General features: G+C 41.3%; 1 protein-coding gene across 5 annotated transcripts in view; it reads left to right on the top strand.

Annotated features, from left to right (window-relative positions):
* TENM1 (teneurin transmembrane protein 1) overlaps nucleotides 1–19,719 on the top strand; it is a 502,103-nt gene extending 482,384 nt beyond the window's left edge. For all 5 annotated transcript variants that reach the window (XM_054040281.1, XM_054040280.1, XM_054040278.1 and 2 more), the window contains 5 exons: nucleotides 81–377; nucleotides 7,074–7,461; nucleotides 8,147–9,367; nucleotides 10,028–10,170; nucleotides 14,472–19,719. In XM_054040281.1, the coding sequence (XP_053896256.1) occupies nucleotides 81–377; nucleotides 7,074–7,461; nucleotides 8,147–9,367; nucleotides 10,028–10,170; nucleotides 14,472–15,230 (2,808 nt within the window). In that variant the 3' untranslated portion in view covers nucleotides 15,231–19,719. The remainder of the gene's footprint in view (nucleotides 1–80; nucleotides 378–7,073; nucleotides 7,462–8,146; nucleotides 9,368–10,027; nucleotides 10,171–14,471) is intronic.
* The last annotated feature ends 1,996 nt before the right edge of the window (nucleotides 19,720–21,715 follow it).

Raw genomic sequence — 21,715 nt, 5'->3', positions numbered from 1 at the left:
GTATCTTTGATCATTCAGTTGTCATAGAAATGCTGCAATTGTATATATAAGACACATTATTCTTACATATTTGTCTTTAGGCCCACAACAGAAACCTATTATCCATTGATTTTGACCACGTAACCAGAACAGGAAAGATCTATGATGACCATCGAAAATTCACTCTTCGGATTCTGTATGACCAGACGGGACGTCCAATTCTGTGGTCACCCATCAGCAAATATAATGAAGTCAACATTACTTACTCACATTCAGGATTAGTGACCTACATTCAGAGAGGAACATGGACTGAGAAAATGGAGTATGACCCAAGTGGGAAGATAATTTCCAGAACATGGGCAGATGGTAAAATATGGAGTTACACATACTTAGAAAAGGTAAATCAATTTAAAAATGGATTATTATATTAAAGGCAGGAAATATATATCAATATAAAGACTAAATTATAAATACATTCACTGTCATGGTAAGTCTCCAGCAAAAGTAACTAAGAACCCTTTTTAACTGTAAATGGGAACAATTATATATTTAGATAAAATGTCTTTGGACTGTCATCACTTGGAACACTGTAGTTAGGCATGTATTAAAACTAAATTTGGTGGAATGTTTTCCCTTTGTTTCATTTTGACAAGTTTATTCACTTTTTTGAAAGAGACTTTCCCAAAGGAAAAATTTATTCAGAACTATAAAATTGAGCAGTAACACGTTTATGCTAGAATAAGTGGCATGTGAAATTAAACTATAGTTTTTATTTTTGTTTCAGTTCGGTTAATGTGCTTCATTAGAATAATATATTTTAAAAGAAATTATATAAGTGATTTTCAAGTGTAAAGGAAGATGAGGGTTGGATTGCATTAATAATGGGAGGAAAGTTGCAGGCCTCTAAGGTCATCAATTCATATCTGACATAGATCAGCAGCAAAGGTTATTAGCATCTGAGAGTTGTTAATGACTTATGTAAAATGCATTGATGGGTTCAGTCCAGTTCCAAGTAGATGGGACCACAAAACCTCCCCCTCACTTTTGACATGTGTTGTCATTCTGTGTTGAAATGTGTTGAGAATCAAGTACTTAAAGGATATTGAAACTGAATTATCCTCTGACTTGCAGAGATGGCCCTTCTAGGTCAGGATTATGGAACAATGTAAGAAAGCTTATACTACCACTGTCTATACTGTATCCTGGGCATAAAGATATTGGTTTCCAAGGCTGTCTAGCCAGCATTTTTCAGGAGAACTGTCTGTATTCACTCTTTTGAAAAAGAATGCAAGGAGATGGAAACTATTATTCCCCTTTTGTAAAGGCTTTATGACTGAGTTTCCTCAACAACCATTATCTGCAATTCTCTTTAGAGATACAGGTCACTTAATAAGGGTACAAAAGTTGCATACTCCAAGGTGGAGCATCATATTTTCTGTGTGCCATTTCTTCAGAAGCATTTCATTCCACATTGTAAGTATATCTCCAAACAGCATCCTCTACAACTAAAAAAAGATAGTAGCAATAATTAAAAATACCATGAGTTTCCAAACATCTTCTAGTCTGTTAACCACAGGAATCTGGAGAAATGACTCAAGCAAGACAAGAAATAAAGCTGATAGGTGATATTATATGCTAGGAAATCCAATTACTTTTAAGTATCAGAGGGGTAGCCGTGTTAGTCTGAATCTGTAAAAAGCAACAGAGGGTCCGGTGGCACCTTTAAAACTAACAGAGGTATTGGAGCATAAGCTTTTGTGGGTGAATGCCCACTTCATCAGACGCAAGAGTGTGGGCATTCACCCACGAAAGCTTATGCTCCAATACCTCTGTTAGTCTTAAAGGTGCCACAGGACCCTCTGTTGCTAATTACTTTTAAGTTATTTATACATTTTAAAGTTGTAAATGTGTACTTTTAAGATATTCTCTGCTGTACATATTTTAAGGTATTTAAGTCTGATCCTCCAAAAATTTGGAATCTAACCCGGAGAGAAACCTCATATAGCTTGAAAAGCACATAAAAATGTGAGTCCTCCATTATCCGCACACATTGTGGCATCTCCATTTATTAATAAGATTTACAAACCATAGCGGTTTCTGAAGTTTGGTTCAGATGAATTTGTCAGGAACTCTTTTGTCTGCATATTGAGTGAAACTCTGAAGTAAACAGGTTTTCGGTACTGCTTGGTTTCATATTCGGGCAGTGCCATGAGAATAGCTTTGTGAAGGTACCATATTTCTTCTTTGGCCCTGAAATTTTAAAAGGGTTTGTGCATTTCAGCTTTTCCAAGCCAGTTTGTCTTTTCCTACTCTGTGTTAAGTTCACAAACATAAATGTATAAACTAATGTGCTGCAGTTTTTACACATATGGCCAAATCCTGGTCCCTCAGAAATAAATGGCAAAACTTCCACTGGCTCAGGTGGAACCAGGACTTGGTCTATACTGTAATTCCCACGGGAGTTAATGAGACAAGAGAGATGAGATATCTTTTTTTGGACCAACTTCTGTATAAGCGCAAGAGCTTATGTCTCTCACCAACAGAAATTGGTCCAATAAAAGATATTACCTCACTCTCCTTGACTCTTTCATATCCTGGGACCAACACAGCTACAACAACACTGCATACATCTATGGGAGTTAATGAAAGTCAAACATGATGGACTTGATCCTCCATACATGTAATTGATATTGTCACCAATGAGTGTTCCAAACACAAAGAGCAAATTCAGGATTGGTCTGACAAAGCCCTGTTCATCAAGTGAAGGGTTTGTGGGATTGCACTGAGAAATAATTGTTTATTGTATACATTTTGTAATGATTTTTAAAGCTGTAATTGTCTCAATCCTCATGCGGCCACAATTATTTAGTTTTATTCAAAAATCAATAAGGTAGTTCACTTTGCTTTCTTAAAATTACAGTTTATAGGTATAAATTTTCCCTCAGATAGATTAGCATTCTTTATGGCTTAATTATGGTATTCTGGAGCCTTAATAGTGGACAAATATCCCTCCTTTCTCAGTAATTTAATTTTAAAATTCTGGAGCTAGGGTTAGGGTTCCTATGGGTAGGGCACTTGGAGCTAGGGTTAAGTTTCCTATGGGAAGGGCTCCCTGCCCTAGGGTTAAAGTTCCTATGGCTAGGGCTCTCTGCTCTAGGGGTGGGGTTCATATGTGTATCATAGAATCATAGAATCATAGAATATCAGAGTTGGAAGGGACCTCAAGAGGTCATCTAGTCCAACCCCCTGCTCAAAGCAGGACCAATTCCCAGCTAAATCATCCCAGCCAGGGCTTTGTCAAGCCGGGCCTTAAAAACCTCCAAGGAAGGAGACTCCACCACCTCCCTAGGTAACGCATTCCAGTGTTTCACCACCCTCCTAATGAAATAGTTTTTCCTGATATCCAACCTGGACCTCCCCCACTGCAACTTGAGACCATTGCTCCTTGTTCTGTCATCTGCCACCACTGAGAACAGCCGAGCTCCATCCTCTTTGGAACCCCCCTTCAGGTAGTTGAAGGCTGCTATCAAATCCCCCCTCATTCTTCTCTTCTGCAGACTAAACAATCCCAGTTCCCTCCGCCTCTCCTCATAAGTCATGTGCTCCAGACCCCTAATCATTTTTGTTGCCCTCTGCTGGACTCTTTCCAATTTTTCCACATCCTTCTTGTAGTGTGGGGCCCAAAACTGGACACAGTATTCCAGATGAGGCCTCACCAATGTCGAATAAAGGGGAACGATCACGTTCCTCGATCTGCTGGCAATGCCCCTACTTATACAGCCCAAAATGCCGTTAGCCTTCTTGGCAACAAGAGCACACTGTTGACTCATATCCAGCTTCTCGTCCACTGTGACCCCTAGGTCCTTTTCTGCAGAACTGCTACCTAGCCATTCGGTCCCTAGTCTGTAGCAGTGCATGGGATTCTTCCGTCCTAAGTGCAGGACTCTGCACTTGTCCTTGTTGAACCTCATCAGGTTTTTTTCGGCCCAATCCTCTAATTTGTCTAGGTCCCTCTGTATCCGATCCCTACCCTCTAGTGTATCTACCATGCCTCCTAGTTTAGTGTCATCTGCAAACTTGCTGAAAGTGCAGTCCACACCATCCTCCAGATCATTAATAAAGATATTAAACAAAACCGGCCCCAGGACCGACCCTTGGGGCACTCCGCTTGAAACCGGCTGCCAACTAGACATGGAGCCATTGATCACTACCCGTTGAGCCCGACGATCTAGCCAGCTTTCTATCCACCTTACAGTCCATTCATCCAGCCCATACTTCTTTAACTTGGCGGCAAGAATACTGTGGGAGACCGTATCAAAAGCTTTGCTAAAGTCAAGGAATAACACATCCACTGCTTTCCCCTCATCCACAGAGCCAGTTATTTCATCATAGAAGGCAATTAGGTTAGTCAGGCACGACTTCCCCTTCGTGAATCCATCCTAACTGTTCCTGATCACTTTCCTCTCCTCTAAATGTTTCATAATTGATTCCTTGAGGACCTGTTCCATGATTTTTCCAGGGACTGAGGTGAGGCTGACTGGCCTGTAGTTTTCCGGATCCTCCTTCTTCCCTTTTTTAAAGATGGGCACTACATTAGCCTTTTTCCAGTCATCTGGGACCTCCCCCGATCGCCATGAGTTTTCAAGTATAGGGCACTTATGGCTCGGGTTAGTGTTCCTATGGCTCCCTGCACTAGGGTTAGGGTTCCTATGGGTAGGGGTCCCCACCCTACTGTTAGGGTTCCTATGGGCCAGGCACTTGAAGCTAAGGTTAGGGTTCCTGTGAATAGGGGTCCCCACCCTACTTTTAGAGTTTGTCTGTGTAGGGCACTTAGAGCTAGGGTTGGGGTTCCTATGGGTAGGGCACCATGAGGATAGTACAGGAAAGATTTTTTGACTTAATTTGGTCACACTAATTTACTTGTTCTTATAAAAAAAAACACTGACTACCCAAAGCTCACTTCTAAAATCCTGATCTATTTGCAGCCAGACAAAATACTTGGGCAACTGCATTTTTATGTTGAGCACATGTGACATCTAGTGGCTGTTTTTAGCAATGTATCTGTTTTGTATGTTCTCAGTGGAGATTCCAAGCTATAACCTCTAGTTGTTTATCTGAAAACATCATGAAGGCCTCAACCCATGCGAGTTTCAACATATCTTGGCTGCTTTTATAAAATGAAAGCTTTTTGGATGTTTTATGAGCTAGGCTATGAAATCCTTTTGAATTAATTAGGACACACTTGCACAGATAGTTTAAAATCTGTTCTGACTTTTTTAAAATAGATAGGAAATTACAGTACCTTTTCTTCTCTTTATAATACAAACTGATAACAGTGGATAGGATACTATGTCTCCAACCTTTGTACTGTCCTTTCACTGTCCCAGACAAAAAACAAAGTGCTGTGAAAAATGGCACAAAAGGGCACTAAAGTTATATTAGAGATGCTTCTGAACTTGTTATTCATACTCTGTCAATGGCAGAGCAGGGACCATTATAGCAAGAGAGTCATCACATCAGAACAGGGAGAGTTCAGTCAGTGGTTTACTGCAGACTGGGGACTGGAAAGTGAGAATAAAATAAACACTATGTATATGTTATAAATGTTTGACAAACCAGCAATTAAATGGTCAGGAAAAGCTTAGTGAAAAGTCTCTTCACCGGCTGGCACTGGATAACTCAAGCATGGCAAACGTTGATTGAGTACAGGTGACAGATGTCTTTCACCAAAGGAAGGCTGAAATAAATAGTGAGGGAGAAAGAATGAGAAATGTAAAGAGGATTGGCTTAGTCTATCTTAACTCCTTTGGGCAGACATTTAGGTATTTGTTAGAGTCAACCGGGTTAGGGCCAGAACGTTCAGCATCTTGCAGGATTGAGCCCTTACTGTCTTCCGTCCTGCCAGGGTTTGTGCTCAGAAACAAGTTGTTTTTCTTAATTTGTTTCCAGTGTTCTAATGTCCTAGAAGGATAGTCACAATGTTGCTCTTTAGAGCTCTATCCTGGAAGTTTTTCTGAGCTCTTTGGCATCAATCATGCAAAACACTTAGATCAGTGTGGCTATTCATGTGCTTAAGTGCTTGGTAGAATTGGGGTCAGAATGTAAGTACTTTGCTATAACAAGCCTATACTACAATTCAAGTTATGTGGCCAGGATATGTAATATCCAAGAACAGTCATGGCACCTACTAGAGCTGGGCAAATACTGCTAAGACTTTCTACGAATAATCATTCTAAACTTTTTGGGGGGTTGTTTCAGCAATGATAGCTCCCTACAGGGAGAACAAAAGTTTACAGAGACTCAATTTTACATTGGCATGCAGAAATATTTCTGCCGGAAGTGTTGGCAGAGTCATCTAGTCAGGAAACAGAAAGCAGACCTTGTGATTTCTCTGACCAGTCACAACTAATCAACATAGCAAATATCAGTTACTCACCGAAATTAGTTTACAGGTTAAACACCAGAGATAAAAATACTTACCCAAAAAATAGCCCTCAAATAATTTTGACTCCTGAATAAATTTGAGGAAACTCAGGTATGTTTGTGGATATGCCCTGAGCAGACAAGAGTACACATGGAATGGACCAAATGCTGTACTTATTCTGTGGAGGGCAAGACTTTTCAGCTGGTATCAGCATCATGCTAGGGATGCCAATAAAAGCTAAACAAATCATCAGCAACAGTGAATGTTGCCTCTTTTCTCATCATCGAGGAACATTTGCCGGTATGTTATTTGTGTTAGTGAGGGAAGTTCTGTCTGAATTTGCTTCCTGGGTAGCTGCCCTACATGTTTCAGAGTGGCCTACTGAGTTACAACGAGGCTGCAATGAAATACACTGAGAGCTACATCTGCCTTAACAATTTTGTGTCCTCACAGCCAATGTTATTTCAGACTTTTTTTTCCCCCCTGTAAGCAGCCTCTTTGGCCACATGTTTTCCAAAGCTTAGAATTTTGTTTTGTATTGTGCAGAGAATAAGAACAAGCAATAGAAATGGGAATCTATTTCAATGGTTCTTTAATTTTCTTGTATCTACTTGATTAATAATCATTTGTTGTGTGAGTTATTTACACTCTGATTTCTATGTCATTGCAGTCTGTGATGCTCCTCTTGCACAGCCAACGCCGTTACATTTTTGAATATGACCAATCAGATTATCTGCTCTCAGTCACCATGCCAAGTATGGTGCGCCATGGTTTGCAAACCATGCTTTCAGTTGGGTACTATCGCAATATCTACACCCCACCAGACAGCACTGCTTCTTTCATACAAGATTTCACCAGAGATGGACGACTTTTGCAAATACTATATCCCGGAACAGGTCGCAGGGTCCTTTATAAATATACCAGACAGTCCCGACTATCAGAGATTCTTTATGATACTACTCAAGTCACATTTACATATGAAGAATCTTCCGGGGTTATTAAAACAATACACTTAATGCATGATGGGTTCATCTGCACCATCAGATACAGACAAACAGGTGGGTTATAACTATCAATATTTTTGAAGGGTGATACTATCACCTCTGGTAAAACTTTGGCCTCTAATCCTGCAAACACTGTCTATCTGGTATACAGCTTGAAATCAGGCCCTACCATTGAAATCAGGTTTTTATGTTGAAGAAGAAAAATGTGTCTGTTTGTCTGTCCACGGACATGTAAAAGCTATCCCATTTGAAATATGAAACATTCTTGTTATCGTTTGCTATGAAGTGGCTCTCATAATATTTGATTATTTGTTATTCCAATATAAGGACATTTGCTAAATAATAAATCAAATTGCTTTACTGTTTGCATTTTCAGGTTTCTCTGTCATGACAAATTCAAAGAAATTATTTATATCAGGAATGTGTTAGCCGTGTTAAAAATAAATTCAAGTTAATATTAGCTTATAAGTAAGTATATGGAAATCATAATTATATGTAAACTATCATTAGTTTAAAAGAATAGTAATAAGTATTTAAGGAATGTCTGTGCACTAAATAAATCCATGAGAGAACAATTTAACATTTTTCTCACTTAAAGATGTTGTAGTCAAATAGCAATAAGACTCAGGAATACATTCAGATTAACATCTTTTCTTTCTTTGTTATGTATATTAGATATACTATGGGCCTAATTAGTTTTTTCTTGCTTTTCTTTTTTTTCCTTATTTGCTATATATAGGCCCTCTTATTGGTCGTCAGATCTTCAGATTTAGTGAAGAAGGCCTTGTAAATGCCAGATTTGACTACAGTTACAACAATTTCCGGGTCACAAGCATGCAGGCCATGATAAATGAGACTCCTCTTCCTATTGATCTGTACCGATATGTTGATGTATCTGGAAGGACTGAACAATTTGGAAAATTCAGTGTAATCAATTATGACTTAAACCAAGTTATAACTACCACAGTGATGAAACACACCAAGATTTTTAGTGCCAATGGTCAGGTGATTGAAGTGCAATATGAAATTCTTAAGTCCATAGCCTATTGGATGACCATTCAGTATGATAATATGGGTCGTATGGTGATATGTGATATACGAGTAGGAGTAGATGCCAACATAACAAGGTATTTTTATGAGTATGATGCTGATGGTCAACTTCAAACTGTCTCTGTGAATGACAAAACCCAGTGGCGTTATAGTTATGACCTGAATGGAAACATCAACTTGCTTAGTCATGGAAACAGTGCCCGTCTTACTCCTCTGAGATATGATCTTAGAGATCGCATCACTAGACTAGGAGAAATTCAGTACAAAATGGATGAAGATGGTTTTCTTAGACAAAGAGGCAATGAAATATTTGAGTATAACTCGAATGGTCTCCTTAACAAAGCCTACAACAAGGTGTCTGGTTGGACTGTGCAATACTGTTATGATGGGCTTGGACGACGAGTTGCAAGTAAATCGAGTCTAGGACAACACCTACAGTTCTTTTATGCTGATCTCTCCAATCCAATAAGAGTTACTCATTTATACAATCATACTAGCTCAGAAATAACTTCCCTATATTATGATCTTCAAGGCCATCTCATTGCTATGGAGTTAAGCAGTGGAGAAGAATATTATGTTGCTTGTGACAACACCGGCACACCCCTAGCTATCTTTAGCAGTCGGGGCCAAGTAATAAAAGAAATTCTGTACACACCTTATGGAGATATCTACCAGGACACTTATCCAGATTTTCAGGTTATCATTGGTTTTCATGGAGGGCTCTATGATTCTCTTACTAAATTAGTGCACTTGGGTCAAAGGGATTACGACGTCATTGCTGGACGATGGACAACGCCAAATCATCATGTGTGGAAACATCTAAACACCATTCCCAAACCATTTAATCTTTACTCATTTGAAAATAACTATCCAGTTGGCAGAATCCAAGATGTTGCTAAGTATACGACAGGTAAAAAAAATTCCTATTAAAAATACTTCTGGGTCAAATCCTTATATGGACGCAAGTCCATGGAATTTGCACACATCAGAGAAGAAGAGTGGACTTTCAACTTGCATACGTTTTAGTTGAATGTATTTAACCTCCTACTACCCACATAGCTTTGTCTATTTTCTGTGACCTTTCAGCCAGTCAATAAAGCAAGCAAATAACTGTATGTGCTGCCTTTGCGAAGTACTAGAATTTGAAAAAGAGTTAAGGCAGCATTATCTGAATTCCTTTCCATGATATGTGGAAGGAAGTACAATACAGAATTCAGGATAGCGATGTTCTGTGATAAAATAATTTATTTTCTTCTGGTAATCAATTTTGAAAATTTAATATTATGTCAAATCAGTATTGCAATTTAGTTATTAATGTTTTGAGGTTTGGTTAGGCCTTGGTAAAAGATGTCTAGTTGCACTGATAGCTGCATTAGTAGTTCTAATTTCAGTTCTATCAGAATGGAGAACTATGGGCTCCTTTGCCAGTGCACAGCTAGCACTATCACTTTTGCTTCTCCTCACCTTATCTTCTAGATCACTTTCCCTAGAAATGGAAAGTACGAAATACATTCAGCTTCCCAAGAATTAAGAGCATTGTTGCTAAGAATGTTTTGATTTTGTTTTGTAGACATTGGAAGTTGGCTAGAGCTGTTCGGTTTCCAGCTACACAATGTGCTTCCTGGATTTCCAAAACCAGAGATAGAAACTGTGGAGACAACATATGAACTTCTACAGCTTCAAACAAAAACCCAAGAGTGGGATCCTGGAAAGGTTAGCAAAAGTCTGCCCTCAAAAGCAGACAGTCTGCTTGCTAGTTCACTGGACTATTTCTAAACCTAAATTAAAGAATACAATTAGAAAATACATAGAAAAATGTTCAATCAGATCTTAATAAAAAGCCCAGACCACTGTGATCTGAGGGATGATTTTTCAGGAGAAGAACAATTCAATTAATTGAGGAGATTTTTGTCCATTACTCCTACATTATTTTTATTTTATTACCATAAAATCTAAGATCCCTAGTTTCCATAATTTCAATACCTCTTTATGCTATGTGCTATATTCAAAAACAGAACAAAGATGTTTACAATCTAAATATAAGACAAAAGAGTACAGATGGATACAGACACACTGACATGAAGTACAAAGAAACAATGGGACAGTATGGGTCAGCATGCTAGGCAGTGGCCTCGGCACACTAATGGCCTAACCATTGTGACGTTGTTTTTTTAGATCTCATGGCAGAGGAGAGTTTTTGGAAGGAGGACAATGCATTAGTTTTTCAGGTGTTTACAGGGCACTCCTCCCAAGCAGAGGGGTAGAAAGTAAGAAGGTGCTTCTTTGAAAATATAACAAGCAACAAGCTATAGGTTTCATGTAATAAATTTATACGTATTGAAATATTAAGTGCAAATGAAATCAACAGATCTTCCGCTTTTATTGGAATGATGCCACAATGAGGAGTGCAAAAACACCAACATTTTAAATCTTTAAAAGTCTTTTCCTCTGTAAAAATGTTCTGTCGTAGAACAGATTATTTTTTTAGCATAGTAGGGTGGTGGTGATGGTGGTGTTTTTGTTTTAATTTTTTAGTTCTAAGTCTCAAACCTGCCTCAGGCCTTGTCTGCACTCAGAACTAGCCACGTTTCAGCAATTGATGGCTAGCAGTCAATGTAACTGCACCAATACAGATCTCAGCTATTCTCTGGGCAGACACTCACGTTCAAGATTTGATCCTTATTGAACATCTATTAACAAAACATTGCAGTTTTACAAAACAAGGTAGAACAGGAGGGACTGATTCTCTACTGCCTCTCACCTTGTGTAGTCCTGTTAAGTGGGTGTAAAATGCTACCTGATTGAAGTAACAGCATTTTAAACTCACTTGGCCCAGGTGTGAATAACTATGGAAGGTACAAAGCGGTGAAGACTCAGGCCCACTAATTTTAGGGCCCTTCACATGCAAAACTCCCACTGAAGTCACTCAGATTTTATGGTGATGCTGAAATAGTATAGTGATGGCCACAATAAAAGAACATGGATGGATGGATGTCAGTAGGAGTTCGCCTGAATAGGGATTCCAGGATTAGGCATTAAATCTACCATAGCTCTTAGGTACCTATTTGGCCTCCATTACTGTAGTGTTCTGGCACCTCGGGATCTTTAAGGTATTCATCCTTAAGAGATGGGATTATTCTAGCCCAGATGTTCCCATGCTTTCTTTTGCTGAACTCCCCTTCAGAAATTCATGTCTCATGCGGACTCCCCTCTCAGGGGAGGCGGACCTGGTACCTGCTGGGGGGACCCTTCTGTTGAGGATAGGGGAGCTGTGGGGACTTGGCTTCCATTCCCACCCCCCATACTCAAGGGCAGGGTAAGGAGGGTCAGAAGTCAGCACCCCATGAGTATTGCCCCCCCACACCGGACACAGCCCCCTCCTGGCCACAATCCTTCAGCACAGCCCCATCCACTTCCCTTGCACAGGCTTTATCCTGGAAGGGAAGGAGATGGGGCTCTGGCACAGTCAGAAGGGGGCTGGGTGAGTCTTCGGTTGCCCTTTTGCAGTGTCTGTGCCAGCCACCCCAGCAGAGGAGTGTAACTGCCAGCTGGTGGCTACTGCAGTTGTGGCAGTGAGACAGGCAGAGAGTCTGGTCCCAGCATCTAAGACTGCCCTGATAGTCCCACCCCCAATTGGAGTTCATGCCCCACCATGTGAAAACCTCTCTTCTACACGATTCTTCCTATTTTACAGATGGAGAATTAAATCACAGTGACTCGTCCAAGGTCACCCAGGGTGTTTATGGTAGAGCAGGGAATTGCACTCAGGTCCCCCCAGTCCCAAGATGACATACTCACCACTAGAATAGCAATTTCTGGGAGAATATAAGGAATTTTCACCAAGGTTTCTTTCTTATGTAAGAAGATGCAAATATGTGATTCTTCTTTTGATGCTTGGAAACTAAAGGGTCCAAGAGACCGTAAGCTGCAGCAGCACAGGAACCAGCAAACAGAGCTGTAAACAGAGGAGTTTGAGTGGGAGTTTGCAAGGGGAGTTTGGGGGGGAAGACTAAGAGAGGCAGGCAGAGGAGCAGACAGGCTGGTGAAGGGAATGGGTGGTGTTCTGACAGTGTTTTGGTGCTCATTGGGGGTTTGTTTTGCTGTGGATGGTGGTCTTTTGGTTTGGTTTGGTTTGTGTTTCCCGGACTTACAGGATTTAGGTGGGAAGGCTATGACAGATACAGAGGAAGCAGTGGTAGTGACCCAAGCAGGGGAAGAAACACTGAATATGACTGGATGCGGAAGCTGCAGCATGTACATGATCCGGGAGGGGGTACCTGATTGGATTGGAGATGCAGGTGGAAACTCTGGTTGAGTTTAGAAGGGGGTTCGAGGAGATGATGGAGCAAAGACATGAGGAGGCTGAAGGGAAAAGCTCAGACTTGCAGATGGAAGCAGGACAAAAGAACTCTGAGGGGAGACTGCTGGGTGAGGAAAGTGGACAGTGGAAACGTGTGACTAAGAGAACCAGGCAGAGGAAAAGACGGGCTAGTGAAGGAGAAATAGAGCTCAGGAACAGGTTTGCGGAGTTGGAAAATGAAGAAGGGGCACAGCAGGTGATCACTGAAGGTGAGAGGGCAAGGAAGAAGAGAAGAGCAGCTAGTCCAATAGGAAGAGGGGAAGAGTCAATGGAGATAACAACACCAAATATGAGCCCCAGAAGGATACAGGATGGGTTGCAGAGGATTGCAAGGGAGAATAGGAATCGAGAGGACTTGCAGCCAGAGGGTGCAGGAGATAGACTGGGGAATCGCACCATCACCAGGAAAAGGCAGGTCTACGTGATTGGGAACTCCTTAATGAGAAGAATAGACAGACCTGTAACCAGAGCTGATCCAGAGAACAGAAGGGTGTGCTGTCTGTCGGGTGCTAAGATATGGGATGTGGCTAAAGAGGATCCTAACGGGAGCAGGAAGGAATCCACTGATTGTCCTTCATGTGGGAACAAATGATATGGCTAGATTCTCACTGGAACGTATCAAGGGAGACTATGCCAGTCTGGGGAAGACGCTTAAGGAAATCGAGGGTCAGGTGATCTTCAGTGGGATTCTGCCCCTTCCTAGAGAAGGGCAACAAAGGTGTGACAAGATTATGATGATCAACAGATGGCTCAGGCAGTGGTGCTATAAGGAGGGCTTTGGCATGTATGGCCACTGGGAGGCATTCATGGACAGAGGACTATTCTCTCGGGATGGACTTCACCTGAGTAGGGAGGGAAATAGACTTCTAGGATGGAGGCTGGCACAACTGATTAAGCGAGCTTTAAACTAGGAATTTGGGGGAGATGGTTGGGAGATGTCCAGGTAATCTCCACTCCAGATTTTAACATTGAGAGGGAAGAAAACAAAGTAAGAAAGGATACAGCCATGGGTAGAAAAAAGCAAAAAGCCTACAAGGAGTGGAAGATGGGAGTGATCGTCAAGGAAAGCTACCTTATTGAAGTCAGAACATGTAGGGATAAAGTGAGAAAGGCCAAAAGCCATGTAGAGTTGGACCTTGCAAAGGGAACTAAAACCAATAGTAAAAGGTTCTATAGCCATATAAATAAGAAGAAAACAAGGAAAGAAGAAGTGGGACCGCTAAACACTGAGGATGGAGTGGAGGTTAAGGATAATCTAGGCATGGCCCAATATCTAAACAAATACTTTGCCTCAGATTTGAGGACTTCAATACCTCAGACATAGGTTAAGGGTTTGATACAGGAGTGGGTGAGTGAGATTCTGTGGCCTGCGTTGTGCAGGAGGTCAGACTAGACAATCATAATGGTCCCTTCTGACCTTAAAGTCTTTGATTCTATGAAGCAGTACAAACAGGCCACTGTAAAGTTTATTACTATATTTTTTTGTTGTTGCTACAGCACCACAGATGTGCATGATGCTTTACAGACAAATTTAAAGGATCAGTACCTACTCCAAGGAGCTATAGATATCAGTAGAAACTTGATATCATATGGTACTATAATAAACTGTATAAAAATCTTTTACTTCAAACTGTGTTAATATTTATGTTTCCAGACTATCCTTGGCATTCAGTGTGAGCTGCAAAAACAACTTAGGAACTTTATATCCTTGGACCAACTTCCTATGACCCCCAGATACAGTGACGGGAGGTGTCTTGAAGGAGGAAAACAACCCAGGTTTGCAGCCATTCCTTCTGTTTTTGGAAAAGGTATCAAATTTGCCATTAAGGATGGGATAGTGACTGCTGATATTATAGGAGTAGCAAATGAGGATAGCCGGCGCATTGCCACCATCCTCAACAATGCTCACTATCTTGAGAACCTGCATTTTACCATAGAAGGGCGAGATACACACTACTTCATCAAGCTGGGGTCTTTGGAAGAAGACTTGGCTCTAATAGGCAACACAGGAGGCCGGCGCATTTTGGAGAATGGTGTCAATGTCACTGTGTCTCAGATGACTTCTGTGATAAATGGGAGGACTAGACGGTTTGCTGATATACAGCTCCAACATGGTGCTTTGTGCTTTAATGTTCGATATGGGACAACCATTGAAGAAGAAAAGAACCATGTCTTAGAAATAGCCAGGCAGAGGGCAGTAGCTCAGGCCTGGACTAAGGAACAAAGACGGCTGCAAGAAGGTGAAGAAGGCATTAGGGCATGGACAGAGGGAGAAAAACAGCAGCTTTTAAGCATTGGGAGGGTACAAGGCTACGATGGATATTTTGTTTTATCTGTGGAGCAGTATCTAGAACTTTCTGACAGTGCCAACAATATTCACTTTATGAGACAGAGTGAAATAGGCAGGAGGTAACAAAGAAAACCTCTGCCTTTGCGTCACCAAAGACTGCCTGTTTTTAAACATAAAATGGTTTATTGTATTGGTTTTTCTAGAGCAGAACTCTGTATATATAAATATAGAGGAAAACACATATCCAACTGCCTTTAAATGTGACAGAAGATGGTATTTTAATATTGTTTGTTTAACTCTGAGAGATGACAGTGAAGATTTTTAGTTCTTGTGTGGCAGTATTCAAAATTTCAGAAGCAGAGTTCAAATGGTTCAACAACACAACTTAGAAATGCGCCACTCTCGTTTAAATTGCAGATACATGCAGAATATTTAAGAATTCGTGTGCTCTGCTTTCTTCTTGAACATACATCTCTTCTTAGTTCATTAATTTAATAACTTGCAGATGATTTAAAAGGTTATAGAGCTTGATTCTGCAACCCTTACTCACCTGGGTAGTCCTTACTCACATGAGTTTTTCCATTGACTTTAATGGGATGGCTCACAAGAGCAAGTGCTGCAGGACTGTATTTAGAACCTTGTTATCAGCACATTTCATTTTTCACAACTGTGATCTAAAGAAGTTCCAGACCTGAAAACGGGGAAACGCAGTAGGCATTGGATACAGTAGCACAGAATGGCTGTCCCATATTACATTTATCTTCACTCATCCGTTGCCTCCTCCCATTCTCTCAGTGATAAATGTCATGTTGTGTAGAGTTTTGCATGTGGCAGTGTTCTATGATTCTCTCCCTGAGGGCTTTGGTCAGACCTGGATTACACTGGATTCTACTGGCATAACCCCAAGCACAGAAGCCTGATGGCAGAAAGTCCACCTGACCGAGTGTTGCACGAGGTGCCACAGCTAGCCATCACCACTCTAAAAGTAGAAAGAAATGTGCACAAGGGTCTGATCCAAAGCACCCAAATTGACTTTCCATTGACTTCAATGAGCTTTAGATCAGGCCCTGATTCAGTGCATCCCAAGCAATCTCTGCCAGTAGTACTTCTGTGGACCCCCAGACAAACTTAAGGCCTCTCTACTGGAAGGATTCACACACGCCCTCTTTGCCAGTGGGGGTGAAAAAAGGCCTGTCTCACTGTAGAGAATAGTAACCTTTGTGTTCACTGGACAGGGATTCTTCAGTTCATGATTCGTTTGTAAATTGGAGTGGTATCAGTTTTTCGTCATCGCCGTAGCCTCTTCTCACATTAATAATTATGCTGTATGACTCATTTTTTATGTGTGAAATAGACTGGTGGGTCAGATTCGGTGAACCTAAATGTGGATAGTAAGTGTCGGACATTTTGGGAATGATTCGACACTCTTTGGCTCAGTCTGTAGAGCACATAGCAAAGTATTATAATGGTAGGGCGGGAATTTTATTTCGCAGGATATCATGAGCTGTCAATATAGTGATTTCATAGCAAAGTGTGTGATCCTTCTTTTAACCTGTCATTTTTAAAGGACCTAATTGTTTTGTGGGGGATTGTGTGCAAATTTTCTGTTAATTTCAGACGGGATTAGAATTTCCTCTTAGAATCTATGTATCTTTAATGGTAACATTATTGCACATTTTTACCAAAACAGACATAGTAAATATAGTCTAATCATCTCTGCTCGTATTTACTTTTGCCAAAAGCAGGGTTTGTTTGTTTTTTTTTTCCTTTCCTGCTTTCTTTTTGTTTTGTTTTCGGGCAAGGGGAACAAACTGTAGTGAACTTAGAGATGAGCCTGAATTGGAACAGCAGGTCTGATCCCCCTTCAAACTTTGGGGAAGTTTGGATCCAGCTCTCAACTTCACAACTTGGGCCTCGCTTTATGGATTCAGTCCTGCTCCCATTGAAGTCAATGACCGGCTTCACTGGCGCAAGATCAGGCGCAGTGATGAACTGATCCAGAAGAATGCCATCCACACACCACCCCAAACTCTGGAGAAATTTGGATTGAAATCTAGATCCAAATATTGTCATTGGGCTCATCACTCACTAATGTACAATACTGGGAGCTGACCAAGTCTGGTACTGATCACTCTCATCTCTGTAATTTCCCATAAAATCATGGAGAATTTGAATACCTCCACACCAGCCTAAAAATGGACCTTCAGATCCTTGAGCCTCTGATGTTCTTTTAATCAATGACAAAATAATTTATGAACTGTATATAGAGAGTGCATTCATAAATGTGATGATGTATTTTATCACTGATCCAAGATGTCAATATTAGAGTCTATTTTACTTATATTTTAACCAATTATACTTTTTTGCAATTCACTAATGATGTATCATTTTCAAACTGCTTTAAATATCCATTATAAACAAACATTTGAAGCTCTTAATAGTAAATTACCTTGAACTGTGCATTTCTAGTATGTAATACATATTTAGTTAGCTTGTGCCTTTAGTTTCTTAAAGTTATATTTGTATTATATGCAGAAAATGCACTTTGTATTACCTACAGATGTGGTTTTTAATACTGCCTTGATTATTATTATTCTCATTATTATGCCAAAAGGTCAAAGAGTGAAATGTATTACAAGTTTGTCTCTCAAAGCAGATCTGGCATTTTTCCAGTTTATGCATAGAAAATTTAAGATACGTTTTTGGACAGTTTCTTATGAAAATATGGATGTATAAGGAATCAAATGACATTACATGGCCCTGTATTCTGGTGGCATAAGAAAATGTCTTCATCGTGTTTGGTTATAAAATTGAGAAAAATAAAAATTCAGTGTCATTTTTAGATGAGCACGATAGCATTTCTAAAGAAAATGACATGTATTTATTAATACAAGAGCACTGGAGGCCAAAGTTATACTTACACACAGGCCAGGCACCATTCAAGAGCGCTCCAGTGAAGGAATAGATCGAAACCATTTTGTTCAAGAACAATGTAAGATGGAGGCCTGGAATATTTCAGTCTCCATGTTTGTTTATTTTTTAGTGACTAAGCCAATTTTCTTAGTGTTTTTAATTTTGCACTATAGCCTAGAGACCCAAATGACAAAAACACAAAACATCACATGGGACAGTTTTATGATCATTCAGATCAAATAAATTGATGATTGCATTCTGCGTTGGGAACTTGGTTCTAAAAGTGAAAAAAAGAAACACATACTAATGCACACTATCTTTTAGCAAAATACTTACCATGAGAAGATACATGTTACATTTTTATGACAGCAAAACAACAGTGTGTAAAAATAATGTTTCCTTTGTTTTCATGTTTATTTAGAAAACTAGAACATTTCAAAGGTATATAGATGTAGAACATAGACAAATATATACAGACTGGACAATGTGCAACTCTACACATTCTAGCTGTTTAGTTTGAGATCTTTAATATCCTCTCAGTTGTATGCGAGTTAGAAGCTGTCTTTCTTTTTTAATCATGTTTTCATGCACTTTCAGAAGCTTTATTTTTTCAAGATCTGCACTTATTCCCGATCACCAAGCCCTCTTTATATCACCGTCCTGGGTAGGGGAGGGCAAACAATGTAAGTGTTATAAAGAGGTACTTTTACAAGGATAAACCTTAATGGAGATTAACGTTATTGGAAGCCAATGTACAATAGCCTATGCTTAGAGTGTTATAAACAGAGGCACCTATAGAAAGGTTGGAGTATATAAGGGAATAAAATCTACAGCTTCCTTTCAACATGCTTGTCTACTCTGCAGAATTCACATCAGCATAATTGATCAGTCTAACATTTCAGCATTCAGATCAGACTGCCACAATGGTTTTTTCCCCATCAAATAGAGACAAATAAAATGCTGACTGTTATTTAAGCCTGTCCTTTATACAAAGCATTATCAGGTCAAAAGCTTACTGGGTGTAAGAGGAATTACTTCTCAAGTTCAACTTACTGTGGATTTGTCTTGGCATTTGTCATCTTACATTATTTGTCCAAGAAAATGTGTTTGCCAGTTACAATATTTCCTTAGACTTAGTGGTGGACTTTAGCCTCTTAATAAATGTTAGTATGTCAGATTGTGTCCTTGATGATATTTTACTTGTATGAACCATGGTAAAACATTGAAATCTTAATATTCTTCTGGCAAAAGTGTCAATAAAAGAGAAAGAGAAACATAGCACACAGTATATGTCAAAAACATATTTCTCTTTAGCTTTCTCATTAAAAGTAAAGATGTTTACAGTGTATGCCAAGAGCTTCAGTTTCTACCTAACAGTTAGAGGTTCTAATCTTACAGAAATTGTGTTATAATGGCCTGAGCCTTGTTGCTAGGAAACACTAGATTCCAATTTTTTATTCCTGCTCTAACTTCTGTGGCTGAATAGTGACTGGATACTGTATGTTCGATGGCTGCAGTTAATGGTCTGTTGCATTTTGCTCTGGTTTTCAGACCAGACGCATGCATTTTCTACAACAGCATCATAACAACATGTTGTAAATATTAAAAGTTAATATATTATGTGTCGATATTTGAAAGAGAGGAAAGAAGTACTTTGAATATTTCATTTTTAAAAAATAAAATTGCAAACTAATAGTCAGTGTGACATTTTCTTTGCTCACACCAAGTACTCTCAAGCCATTCTAATTATTTCATGCAATAAAACTTTTTTTTTTTTTTCAGTAAAAAGCCATTTAATAACAAGGGTGGGGGAAATCTTCAAAAATATTTGTGGATAAAAGTAAGTGCTAAATTTTGGTATTGAAATGTAATTTTATTTCTGACTCTCAGATGTGCACTGACAATTAAAACCTGGTTGTGAAACCACAACATACAGTTCCTGTACACATGCACCAGTTCTTACGCTTCAGCAGTGAGAGAGCAAAATGCTTGTTAAGGGCACTTCCAAGAACTGAACGGGCAGGGGCAAAAGGGGAGGACTGGCCAAGTTTCGGTATTCACAAATCAAAATACAGTAGCTCTGATTTCCTGCACTCCTCACGTGAATGAACCAAGCGAAGAGCAGTTGCACATGCCACATGAGCATGTCTGGGGAGGGTGGGCGGGGGGAGAAACTATGCTTGATGTGGTAACAAGTGAGGGGGAAGGGACCAAATGTGTCATCACAGAGATAGGTAGGTACAGAGAGATTCCTGAAGCGAGGGAGTGATTAAGAAAAGGCGAACCGAGGGAATAGTAGAGGTAGAAAGTGTCTTCCTCTGGGCATGTGCAGTGGAGCCTCACACGGAGGACTAGTTTCACAAAGAAACCGAGGCAGACAGGGTGATGCTTTCCACACCCAACTTTGAGGCACCTAGAAAAGCAATGGGAGCCACAAAGCCTGAGTTCCGCGCCTAGGCTCCGAGGTGACAAATGTAGGGGATCTTGCGAGGGTCATGTGCGCCTCCCCATGATTTCTGCGTACTATTGCCAGCCAGGCATCCACCAGCACTGGGGCCGGAGGGGGGCTTGTAGGGTGGAACTATCACAGAGCTCAGCAGGGGCAGCTGCGTCCCAGGGCTCTCGCTGGAGGGACTGTCCAGGTGGCCAGCACACTGGGGCCAGGCAGGGCCATTGAAGCAGGCAGATCAGGGCTTTTGCTGGCACCATGTGACCCAGCAGATCTATCGCCAGAATCAGGCGTGAGTGCTGGGCGCTGCACCAGCTTCAGCAGCCATGAAGTCCAGCCAGGAGTGGCTCAGCAGGGGCAGACACCCCCAGCAGGAGGCGCTGCTGCCTCGGGCACAAAGCCTAAGGGAAGGAGCAGCCCCCGGGCCATACAGGGCAGCAGAGCAGTGAAGCGGGCTCTAAGCCTATGCCTGGGGAGGGGGGGACTGCTGCATGTTCGGGGTGGAAAAGGGCTGGAAAGAACTTTCCCTTTCCCCATTCCAGAGCTATCTGGGGCAGGGCAGAGCTGCTTCCCCGTGCCGCTGCTATGCGGGGTTCCAGGCAGCTGGCACATACATGGCTCAGCTCTCCTTAGGTAGTGCCATGTGCAGGAGTGTCTTGGGCTTTCCCAGGGCACCAGCGCAGGCAGAGGCAGTGTTGGCCAGGTTGCAGGTATGTTGAGTGCGCCCGCCAGGGGCTGGGAGTGGGACCTACCCCTGCTGGGGTTTATGGTGGAACAGCAGGGCTGGGGGGGGGGGAGGGCGAAGGCCAAAAGTGGGGAGGGAACAGCCTGGGGTGCACGCAAAGGGCTGATTGGGTGGGGGGGGCACCTGACCACTCCACGTCACCTTTAACTTGTGCCCCCTCCATTAACTGTTACGCATCCTCTCTGCCTCCCCTCACTACACGGGGAACGACAGCCTCCTCAGAATGGGTTTCACAAAGCCAGCACAGCTCGCATCTGGCCTAATGGAAGATGCGAAGCCCCAGCCTGCTCACCACTTGGCAGGCTCAGCGGCAACTCCCCTCTTGGAGTGCGGGGGAGCAATCCTCTTTTACCAAGAGCCCATGATTGGGGCGGTGGGAGAGACTCCCTCATAATTGTGGTCGGGGGCCTCACCTGGGCACCTAGGGCTATGGGGGGGGGGGGAGGGGAGTGACCGTCCATCACAGCGGGATGTGCCCTGGCCCCTGAGCTATAGGCTACC

This window comes from Malaclemys terrapin, chromosome 9 (genome assembly GCF_027887155.1).
Source record: "Malaclemys terrapin pileata isolate rMalTer1 chromosome 9, rMalTer1.hap1, whole genome shotgun sequence".
NCBI lineage: Eukaryota > Metazoa > Chordata > Testudines > Emydidae > Malaclemys > Malaclemys terrapin.
This window is presented reverse-complemented; position numbering and strand designations above follow the sequence as displayed.